The 12,428-nt window shown below is 36.0% G+C and overlaps 1 protein-coding gene across 2 annotated transcripts; it reads left to right on the top strand.

The window, feature by feature from the left end:
- The first annotated feature begins 1,513 nt into the window (after positions 1–1,513).
- LOC142355139 (uncharacterized) lies at positions 1,514–12,343 on the top strand. 2 transcript variants are annotated; one of them, XM_075407395.1, is made up of 2 exons: positions 1,514–1,757; positions 10,971–12,343. In XM_075407395.1, exon 2 carries the CDS (start codon positions 11,024–11,026, stop codon positions 12,281–12,283), a length of 1,260 nt encoding a protein of 419 aa, XP_075263510.1. In that variant the 5' UTR covers positions 1,514–1,757; positions 10,971–11,023; the 3' UTR covers positions 12,284–12,343. The 2 variants fall into 2 exon arrangements, with proteins under 2 accessions (XP_075263510.1, XP_075263509.1); XM_075407394.1 differs by having other exon boundaries at positions 10,968–12,343.
- Positions 12,344–12,428: the final 85 nt, after the last annotated feature.

Genomic DNA, 12,428 nt, shown 5'->3' with positions numbered 1-12,428 from the left:
TCAGGGATCAAATAAATGCTAAAATTACTCCCGTATTTGAGAAAAAATTCCAATCTGTATTTGGTTTCCTCTTAAACATGAAAAGCTTGTTGAAAAAGATGACCTTGTTATTGTTCAACCTACCTATCGCTAGCTAATGTTGCCAGCAATATTTTTTAATCAAAATTTTTTAATCAGTTTTTTACGACAATTTTTAGTTTATTATTCAATGTTATGCTAATGGCGATCAGAAGACAATTAGCTCGCACATTAATTCACTGTCCTGGAGTCTTTTTTGCATATTTAGTCGAAAACTGTAACTTTTTATCATTTTGGCCTCAATTCAAAAATTTCCACTCTGTTTCTATTAATAATTCTCCTTCTCTCATTTTACTGTTTGTAGTGTTGGTAATATGATACATGTTTGCATTTTCACTGTTTGAGATAGTTGCGTGTGGGTGGCGCAGTTAATTTGCTCTACTCACATTGCCAAGCGTTATTAAGGCAAAGAAACTATTTGTGCGCTTTGTATATTCTCTGCGTAGATGAGGAGGGGAGGGTGAGAACTCAAAAATTGACAATTTTCCAGTTTTAACCCTGAACTTTTTTCGATACTTTGGGTTACTATAAAGTTTTTACACTAACAGCACATCTCTCTCGCCCAATCGCTAACACAACAACCACACTGAACTGATTAATAACATTGTGAACTAATGTTGCCAAATTTATTAAACGAGTCCAGCTGGAAATTTTCTCGGAAATTTTCTGTTCAAGTTCTAAAATGGAACGTTGTATCTCATTAGCCGAGCGGCTGACAGCAAAAAAATGGAAAGAAAACCAGAAGTTACCAATCGTTTCTAGTTTTTACTCCGTGGTAGGACAATTAATAAAAACCCTCTCCATTATAGAATTAATTACCAGATATCGACAAGGACGCTTAGGGTTGCAAAAATTTTCTTTGTTATTTATATAGCATCAATCTTCAATCGGTGAAGTAGATTATCTTTTTAAACTTACAAATTTTAGCACGGCTCATCTCAGCTGTAATTAAGGATAAATAATAACTCTTCATATTCAAGCTTACTTAGTGCGATTTTTTTCTTTTACATACACCATTGTTGATGAAAATCTCAACGTATGAATGTGGTATATTAATAAGCAATAATTGATTGAATGCACAGTAGTTAAAAACACTTTTTTGTTCCAAAATTTGCAAACAACACAATTGAGAGTTGAATGAGAAGTATAAAGCCATGAATGTGAACTATAAAAGGCTGAAAAGTGTACAGTAGATAAAATAATCTCTTATTCATCCAGTTTTTCACCCCTAATTATGACTATAATTACATGCTTTTTATGCGTGATCTTCATCTTAATGTATTATGTTTATAATAAAGTGAATAAAAGTTGAATCGAAAGTTACTTGTAAAATTTAATTTTTAATTTGGTTAAAATTTCCAATTTATTCCGTTTCTCATTTGAATAGCTTTGCTTTTTCTTCAGTCCGAAAGTTGATTTAAATGTAAAGAAGATTCATATATTATCTTCAAAAGTGTAATGTACGATCAACATTAATAGTTCTTATCGAGTTTTATTTTCTTGATTAACATATTTTTTGGTTTTCTGCATATATATTATTTCAACTTTTATAAAATTCATTTATAACTTCATTTTCTCATTTTCTGTGCAATATACAGCTGAAAAACCAAAACTGAATTGATACTTGTCTGGATATTTAACCCCTTAAAATGGCCATGAATTGAATTTTATTGACAATCGTTGCGATAGCATTAGTTACAGAACTCAGTAATGGATATTTATTTTTCCTAGAAAATCGCCTGCTATATATATATATATATATATATATATATATATATATATATATATATATATATATATATATATATATATATCTGGTTAGCTGTATGAAGTTTTTAAAAAGTATATTTAAATCTCACTTCACTATTTTAACAGCAGAATTTTTAAAGCGACACAAACAAACTTTTAAAAAAGAGAAAACATAAACGACGAAAGATAGCGTCGGTATCGTCGGTATCTTCGGTATGGTTGTTTCTGAATGCAAGAGAGGTTGAACTTTTTTGGACAAAAGATAGATCCGGTATGATTGAAATCACAAAATTTGCTAAACAGATTCCGTATCGTCGTTTTTGAACGTAAGAATGATTCGATAACAATGTTTTCGGACGCAAGAGTTTGGATACCTTCATTATAGAATTTACGTAGATTTTGATAGATATTTCTAGAAAAAACCTTACATTTTTAAACTTTAGCAAGGAGGTCAAAAATGCGCGTCCGCGCATCTACTGTTGCTATTGCAACTCAATTCAATTTCACCCGAAGGAAATAAGTCCAAATTTTGAAGCAAAAGAAGGAACACTTCAAAAAGGAGGAGTCTATTACTGATCTCACCATAGCTTTTTTACAACTGTCGTCTTCTGAATTTAAAACTAAGCTAACAGTCAGGGAAATCTGTCGCCCCAAAGATCGATCAAGTAAAATAAACCAAAAGTTTTGAATTGGGAAAGCAAGCATTACTTTGTTTCTCTGATATTTCCCCTCTTCGACTCTTGTAAGCTGTTGCAAATTAGATTGCCTTGAAAAAAACTAATTCACAATGGGGCTCGTAAAATCAATTCTAATTATATGGATAAAAAATGTAAGAAAATTACTTGCAGATCAATAGAAAGGACAAACTTAAGACACTTTATAATAGTTATTAAAATAATAATAAAGAAAACAATATCCGCTGTTCACTTCTCAAAGGAACTAAAACGCCCACAGTATCCCAACTGGTCTTGAAATTACAAACTTCCAGATTTCAGTTCCAACTTTCAATCTCTTCTCTGCTTTTCACACCGTTTTTTTGAAGTTTAGTCCCACTAAACCAACTGCTTTCTCTGGCGTGTAAAAAAATCTCTCCTGTGTCCAAACTTCTGAATCCTCCTAAAATTCTACAACCTCTTTGAAAATTTCTCCCTTTCACTTAAATTTGAACTCAACCAATACGCTCCTATCGTAAAAAGAACAAACCTTAATGTCTTAAGTAAACAAATTACCCTTGAAATCTGTCATATTCTGTAGGAGGGCTTCGTTTGCTATGCAAACCAATAAATATCAAATTATGCTATGTCAATCAACTGCTACCGACCATTGTTCAAATTTCTCCTCATCTTAAGTAAACAAACTTTGTACTCTTATGTAAACAAACCCACTTCGTTTTATGCCATATATGCACTTGACATGTCAATCAGTGTTTGCTTAGTCAACATTGAACGTTGCCCTGAAAAGTTCATATTCGTCTAGTTCCGCTAACAAAATTACTTGCTGCAATAAATCCCTGTCAAAAATCATGTGTTGAATGTAACTCAACTCAACCCTAAACCAAAGACCTATTGTAATTTCCGATTTTTAAACCATTTCATGCAATTCACTCTAATTATACCTGCCGATGAGACCAATTGTCCAAAAAACCTAACAATTTGGCATCTAGTGGTCATCCAAAGGTCACCCATCCATAATCTGGGGTCAGGTTGATAAGACTAATTATTGTCATGGACAACAATTGCTTTCCGTTTAAAATTTGATAATTTTAAAGGAGTCGTGTCGATCAAAACATGAATTCGGAGACTGTGATCGCTGTGGGTATATTTTGTCACTAACTGTCCACAGTTATCACATTTTTAAAATATCGAACTCATTTGGGGCCTGAAATTTGTTTTTTTTTGGTTTTTGGATTTTGGGTCGTTCGGCAGCACCGGTGAGCGGTCGAAATCTGGGGTTAAAAATATCCCCAATCGAAAGCCTTTGAAAATATACACTAACCCTCCAAAGACCATAGGGCTACTACCAGAACTCTACAAGCAATTTAAATTTTACGCGCACTAGTTCCCTGCACGTTTGTGTGTGTTTCAAATCTGACTTTAAAATCGGATTTCTCGTACCCAAATTAGTCTCTCCCTCAATTTTCAGGTCAATCCGACATCAACTTTTGGAAAAAGTACTATTTCAATTTAGGTCCTTACTACCTTCCTGTGATAATTTTCAATGTTCTCAAAAATTGCCATTTTAGATCCTCAATCTTTCCCAAGATCATCCAAAACCTTGTTAATTCATACGTGCATAACATTACGACTGGTTAATCCTATTATTTCTGACTCAAACAGATAAATTTTACAGTGAAATAATCAAAAACCATCAAATCACCTTACTTCCGATGTTAATAACCGGAGGATGAGTAGTCTGATTGGCCTGAAAATTATACCCGCAATGGAGGACCATTGAGCATTCCTCCCATCTTTGATTGATTATCAACCAATAACTCCTTCCCATCCTGGGGGTCGGACAAATTCTGCCCCACGGTATATCGAAAAACTGATAAATCGACTTCTTTTACTTTGAAATGCAAAAAAATTCTAAAAATTTCTAAACCATTCCCATCATCACTCAATACGTTACTGCAAAAATATATTCTAGTAAGACTTGTTAATACAGTTATTGCATCCATGAATTATCAAATTTTTAACTAAAATATCAAAAAATCTTCGAATAACACCACTTCCGGTGTTAATAACTCAGATCGAAAAAGTGTTACTGGCCACGCATCCCTATTGTATATGGACAACCCTTAGGGGAACATTACCAAAAGTTTTCAGAGGCCAATGATGAATATAACTTAAAGAGTTGAGGGATACCAGGTTTGAGGGTTCCCATTATTTTGCAATTTCAATATGGAATTTTTATGTACTTCAAATTTAAATTCGAATTCTTTTCAAAGTATCTAATTCACTTCAATTGTTTGCACTCTAGTTCACTTCTAAATTTAAATCACTCATTTCGACTTTGGCCGGATGCACAAAGACAACTTTGCTAAGTAAACGAAAAAATAACGACAGCTCAATATGCTTTTGTTCATTAATTCGTTTGTTTAAGTTATATCACTCAACCCTCCTATCTGACGTCTTCGAAACAATATCCTTTTAAGAAAGAACGCTTATTTCAAACACCTAATTAACTTGTCTAAGTTGACCTAAATTATCTAACTTACTCGTAGTATCTGCTTATGACAATTTCCTGCTTTCTACAACAATCCACAGGTGGCGTTTCTTCATTTAGACTTTCTCCAGACATTCAATACCAATTTTTATTATTGATTTTTTTAATGTTTTTGTAGTCAATAGAAATTTAAATTGCATTCCGCGTTCCTTGCAATTGAGACGGCAAAAAGACGAAACTTTTTCAAGCCTGATTTTGTGAAATCGTTGCCAGGATTTGAACATCTTTTTCAAAATATTTTCTCATTTATTCACGAAGATTTCTCAAATGCTACTAAAAACGATACTCGAGATCTAACGACAGCATAGTTGATTTTGAATCCTGACTGGCGCGCTAATCAATCCAATCGCTTTATAATTACGGTTTTCTTTAAAAAATTAGATTTTTTTTCTAATAGAAATGATTTTTAGTGTACTATCAGTTACTATCAATATTGACCGCCATTAGAGCCATTAGTTTTCCATTGAGGCAATGAAAAACAGTTTAAAGGCCTTCAATCGATTTTTTACTAAAATAATGTGGACAAATGAACTCCCGACAATATGATAGAAACAGGACAGATTAATACATTTTATCATAGGGACGCTTCGCTTCAACAGCTCCGATTCAATTGTACCATGTAGGGGTTAGTCTATTTTCTCAAAGTTGACCACTTGACTTCACCATGACGGTCCCACAACATTATATTGGATCATCCGTCAACTACAGCCGTCTAAACTACCCTTCTCAGCGACCGTAGTTATTAGAGACAGCGCACTTTGTCGAGAAAACCATTGAACGCCAGTCAATTTCGGATGAACCCAATTAACCCTCAGAGGTAACAATCTTTTATTTTTTATCTGTCAGCTCACCCCCTAGTACTGAAAGAGACCCAGCCAATTTGGGTTCAAAAACATCTACACGCAGATTTAAAGCCCTGTGGTTTTTGTGGACAGCAGTTCCACACTGGCAATAACTGAACCTAGCTAAATTTTTGGCAATTGACAGATGTCAGAACCTGAAGTTCGTAAAAAAGCAGCGTGTCATACATTAATCTATCAGAAATAATACATTGCCAGCCGTTACAATCAATACTGCGCGTAGTATTATAGCGCATAATGTATTCCAATGCACCAAAGAAACAAAAATGCGTCAATTTTTAGACATCTAGTGGGTACGGGCCTCAGCAGACCGCTGTCCATGGCTATGCCTCTCATCCGCTGTGGGATTTAATCCGGAAATAGCGGGACGGTTATCGCGGCGAAGCCGCGACGCGCGCGAAGCGCGCCCACCGGACCGCCAGGGGCAACTTAAAATCCGGGTATCCGAAAATTTTTCGGCTTACTTGACCTCATTTTCATTAGCTTAATTAAATTTCTTTTTTCTCTCTCTCTCTCTCTCTTATTTACTTATTCTTTCTTTCGTCCCCCTCTCAGACAAAACTTACCTTCCTGCCCAACAATGTCCAATAACAACTGCAAACGCGGCTGGCCAGAAGTACTCAACGACAAGTAATAGAAATCAGTAATAGCCAGTAAAAACCCTCCACGGTGTTTAAAATGGCTTCGTACCTCAGTAACATTGTACAGTTTAGAGCCACGGTCACAAATTCAAATTCAAACTCACAAACTCTTGAAACTGCTGTTGTAATAAACTTGATTGTTAATGGTTGTACATGAACTTCTTATTTGCGGATTACTTGACCTCATTTTCAAAATTCAGCTTGCTTGCCTATCGGCTTGCTTGACCGCCACCCCAATAAACAGTCCGGACCAATGTCTTGACGGACAGATTCCAGGTTTACTGGGAGTTTCTGCAAATTTAACCAATGAACAGTGGTGTCTTGCAGCCAAAATTGTTGGTCAACCAAGACTTCCAGCAGCAGTAACCAGTCTGCAGCGGCGTTCCAAAATCATTTTTACTTTCGAACTTGTAGTCTCAGCATAAACAATCAGTTAGCAGCAGTATCTTGCCGTTATCATTTGGCCAACGAGGGCCTCCAGCAGCAGCGATCAGCCCACATCAGCGTTCTCAGAAGCTCTTTTGTTAACCAATAAGAAATCTCGGCAATATTGATCATCTCCAGAAACGTTTTGCAAATTAGTTCAACTGATTAACCAGGGGTCTCAAAAACCAGGGGTGATCTGTGAAGCACTTTTTCCGGTCAACCGGGAGTCTCAGCAGTTTTGGCCATCCCACAAAGGCAATTCTTTTTTGGCCATCCCACCGAGACCAACCAACCAACTATTGGAGTCTCAGCAACATTTTCCAGTAAATAGCTGTGTTATGCAACTCAAATTTCTGGTCAACCAGAAACCCTAACAGCAGCAACAACACTTTGAAAAACCGAACTGTTTGTAGAAGAGTGTGTCGGTTCATCAAGAACCCTAGAGAATTCATTATCAGCATTCTGCAATCCATTTTCCTGGTCAATCACGGACCCAAGCTGCAGGCGTCCTTTTTTTACAAGACCAGGTGTTCTTTTTTTACTTTTTTAAACCCGGTGTTCTTTCAACATAACATTTCAGATTGATGCCAATTCAGAAAAAATCATTTCGGTTACATATTCACAGTTGCGATAATGGAATTTGCATTGATCATTCTTTCACGAACAACCGAACTATACGTTAATGGACAACCTGAATGAAATGGAAAAAAGAGAGGTTTTCAGCCGTACACGAAACCTTAACAGGAACCAGCCAACAATTAACTGGCGCCAAATATTTCACAAATAGAGACCATCTAAATGTCAACAATTTTGTTAGCTGCAATATTTACCATCTTACTAAAAAAGCCCTTACAGAAACTGCAATATAACTTTAAACAACACTGACCTACCTGAAAATTCGGCTGCAAACTGAACTCAACTTACTAATTTTCTTGAACCAATATTTCCCTAAGTCTTCAAAACAATTTGTGGACACGTGACTTGAAGTTTTCCAGGATTGTTCCAAAAACAACTTATCTAAAAATACCAAGTCCGCGAGGTACCATCGGTTAGTAAGTGTACACAAAATCACCTCGAACAAACTGACACATTTTATTACTATACCGAGCAACCAACCAATTTTCGAAACACAAAAGGGCACCCCAGACAAGAGTAAAAAGTGCGCAGTTAAAATTTTTCTTTCCAAAAATGGACAGAAAAGCAGGCTGCGACAGTAATAATTATTTTTCAGCAATTTCCAGAAAAACTAACGGTTTCACAATCCATATTTGTTTATGAAAAACTCATGAAATCTTATTCGGTAAACGAATGAAAGCATGGACAATTTAAATGAAGAAAATTTGCACGATAATCGCTCCCTCAATTCATTGGCATCTCTAGCGCTCACCATTTTCCGTGATGTGTTTTTCATAACAATACCAGAGCTGCCACCAGATTGACCTAAACTCTCTTCAATTTGTATCCAAACACTCTGCCACTTGTCAGCTAGCAAACACAAACCTCTCTGCGTCAATGGGACTTCATTTTCCACCAGTCTAGTACAAAAATTGCTTCCAGCTAAATAGCAACATCAAACTGTCAGAAACAGATACACGAGAAAATCAGCATTTATTCATTAACAGAAAAACGTTTTCACCATCAGATTTTTAAAACGTTTGTTGCGACAATTAAACCTGTCCAAAGTTCGAGGAGTTGGCTTGGACGAGAAATGGCTGAAGATCTTTCAATCGATAAATATCTGCCACTTGAGGAACTCTTTGAACAAAAAAAAGTTCAGCAGTGACTGTCGGACACATAAACTTCAGATAAGTTTTTTCTACTCAGTTGAGAACACTTTCAGTTCTCCGATGAGACTTTGACATTTAGAAATCTAAAAATGTCAACACTTTCTTCCAGGCACCATTTTCGAGAATTATGAAAACTCAAATAAAACATCCGCATGAGTTTTAAAACTTTTTTGTCTGGCAGACTAATAGAATCACGTTAAAACGCAGCAATCTAGCAATAAGAGACGTCCCAGTTCTTTAAATCCACAAGTGCAACGGCCTACCAGTGGTTTGAACAGAGTGAAAGCAGTTGTTCGAGTCTGTCGTTGACTCGCAGATAGTCAGCACTACAGAAAAGATGAGACACCTGCAATCTTTTCTCATGGAAAGAGAAAAAAATTTAAAAAAGAAACGGATGCAACAGAAGCCGACCGTACGTGAAGGCATCGACGACTTAGTGTTATTTGGGTAGCTCGTCTAAAATTTCTGGCATCATATCCTGAGAAGTCAGGAATAGAAACACGACAATAGATCAACAGAATCTTCAACCTAGTACCAGCAAACTTTCTTGTCACCAACTAGATGACTCAAAGAATCAAAGCGCCCCAAACCAATATAAATTACTAAAATTAAGACAAACTTTCGAACTGATGTCACCCATAATTCAAACATTTAAGAAGTAAGAAATGTTCCCCAGAATCAGAAGAAACCTAAACAATAAAACTTGTCTTGGCCATAGCAGATTTTGCAATCAGTAAAACCAAAAAAATCTCAAAACTAGCGTCGGCATAAAGTGAAAAATAACGAAATGTAAGATTCATTAAATTTTTTAATTAGAATTGTCCGCAAACTTCGTTCATAGTTGGGGATAACAAGATAACATCAGACAAATTTATAGTACAAGAAATCAGCAGGAATGATGACTAAAAGAGCTGCGAAACTACATTAATAGTTTTAATGTTTGTTTGAGTAGGATGACAACGAAAAACACATACACAAATTGTTTGGAAAGATATCCATTAGGCAAATCAAGAATGCGATTCATCATTTGAATGCGTTCACATTTCTAAACAGAACTGTTTTGCAGACAAAATTCTATGACAAAACAGCAGCTCCTAGTTTTCGGTTACGCAGTGAAAACCAATGAGACGAGCAGTACAATGGTCTACAAAGATCAGAATTGTAAATTTCAACAATGTCAAATTTTACATGAAGAGTTTTATCTGCAATATTACATTCGAGGTCAAAAGTTTTAAGTTCACCAATGGCATAAGAAAACAGTTTTGAAACGTTTGTCATCAAAATGAATCACGTAGTTTTCGGTCACATATCCTGATTTTGACATCAACTAAATTTCAATTCGAATTGGGTAAGACAATACTAATTTCATTGCTCCAAAACACAGCAATAACATGTCAGACTTTTTTAAAACGGAGAACATTGAAAGATCTGACGCCAAAACGCAAACTTTTTTATTCGCTAGACAAAATTTTTAGCAGCTGCGAATTGACAACTGGTTATCCAGATAGGAATTGACAAAATAAAAAAAACAATAGAACTTTTGATATAAAACTATAAAGGTCAGAGAAGAATGACACCACGTTGGACTTCTAGGCAATAGTAAGACATTCAAGACAATTAATTGCCTCCTTCATTCAAGCAATTAAATGCCCAGAAGTAGACAGCCACAGAGAGATCTAGAGTTACTGACAAAATTTTTGAAAACCATTGAACAATGATTTCGAGAAGAAATATATCGAAGAGAATTTACTTGATAGAATTGCTTCAAACCTTTGGCACATTCCCCATGACCCTTTTGTTAATCTTAAAAAACATTGAAAAAACTTGAAAGTGTCAATGACTGCATCAAAATTCTAGGGAAACCCATTAAACTGTCAACTCATATCGGTACCTAATTCAATGTTTTTTCTGGTTTCCGCAGAAAAAATTCGCACGATCTGCTAACATAGACGACCAGTGCATTTAGGTAGGCGTTGAGACACTAGAGCCGAGGAAAACAGACGAAAAGTAAGGTTGCTAACAACTTAGGAGGCACTTTTGTGCATTAAGAACTATTTTCGATTTCCGTATTGTCCGAATTTTGATTAATATTGTCAGCGGACTGCAGGCGGCTTTCGAGAGTTGAAGGTCCTATCTTTTTTATAAACTACTGAGGAAAAAACTGATGTTATCGCAATCTGAATTGCTTGCATATATCAAAGAAGGTTTGAGAGCGCACTCTTATAATTTCAACTGATCAGAAACGAAAGTTCATAGAATGGATAACAATCGTAGATCACGCACTTATTTACTGATTGCATTGACTTCGTTATTATTTTGTCTGCTTTATTTTCAAAGCGAATTAAGCCATTTTGATTTTGTCACGGAATATGCTAAAATGAAAAGTGTGCTTATCAGAGCTCAAACCACATTTGTCGAACCCAAATGGCCAGATTTGATGTTATTCGTACCCGTTTTCCCCGGCGGGGAGAGCGAACTTAACAAGATATTACTGCGGAGTCTTAAATTTTTCTGGCCAAAAAAATATCTAAAGTTGACTGTTTTGGTCGATGAAGATTTACCGCCTGAAATACGGGACCCTTTTGTGGAACGGATAAAGAAGTCCATGGAAAATGAAGCAGAGGTTGTTCATGTCAAGTTAAATAGTATCCCAAGGGAATTTTACCAGGGCCGGGGTCATGACAGGCAGCAACTAATTATGCTTTGGGGGGACAATTTTACTGACTCGGAATATGTGGGGTTTGTTGACGACGACACGTTGATAACAAATTATGTTTTGTTTGAAGACATTTTTGACGAAAAAGGTAGACCTCATGTGCTAGGCAGGTCGACTAACTTCACAATTACTGGGCCGGGGTGGTATCAGGTTTCTGTGACTACACGCTGGAGTGATAAATCATCTTTGGAAGTTATGAGAACGATGAATTATTTCCCTGTTGTGGTGAAAACTGCTCACTTGAAAGACATCCGCCTTAACATTTTGAAACATCATCCAGAGTTTACAAATTTTGATGACTTTTTCAGACGAGGAATTATAAGAGCGAGAAGAGGTTATAGCCAGTTTAATATAATGCACCAGCACCTGTGGAAACTAAAATTTAGCGAGTACAACTGGCACGTTGAGGCTACATCCAAAACAGACAAACATTTCCAGCAAATCAAGGAAGTTACTCCGGAAATGACATTCCCAAAACGAAGATGCTCGCTTCATTATAACTCCGACGGCCGCAGTGTAATTCCAGACTTTGACTTTGTAAAAGACGTTTTCAAACGAGGTTTTTGCTATTCCCTCACGAAACTGGAGTTCGATTCGGACGGAGAGAATAGCCGGCTTTGTAAAAAGGCCGGATATAGCTGGGAGGTCGTATCTACCACTCCTAGTACGGACCACTGGCTTTTCGAGGCTTTAGACTGGAGATGGGATAACAGAACTGTTGATGCCCATATTAACCGCATGGCTTTGAATCGACCTCGAACTGACTGGAATCAAGAAGAAATCAAACAGATATTCTCTTAATTGAAATCAATCCTAATTCGAATTTGACGACTTGTGGACCCTACTCAATTTGTGATTGAACTTAACATGATTTTTCATCTTCTACTGTATATATATATATATATATATATATATATATATATATAATTATATATAATATATATAT

The sequence above is a fragment of the Convolutriloba macropyga genome, unplaced genomic scaffold (genome assembly GCF_964194025.1).
Source record: "Convolutriloba macropyga unplaced genomic scaffold, txConMacr16.3 SCAFFOLD_2547, whole genome shotgun sequence".
NCBI lineage: Eukaryota > Metazoa > Xenacoelomorpha > Acoela > Convolutidae > Convolutriloba > Convolutriloba macropyga.
Note: the sequence above shows the minus strand (reverse complement) of the source record. Positions and strands in the feature narration are given on the sequence as shown.

Bases quoted from the DNA above. Each gene is read 5' to 3' on its own strand.
- LOC142355139 (XM_075407395.1), top strand. From the start codon at position 11,024: ATGGATAACAATCGTAGATCACGCACTTATTTACTGATTGCATTGACT.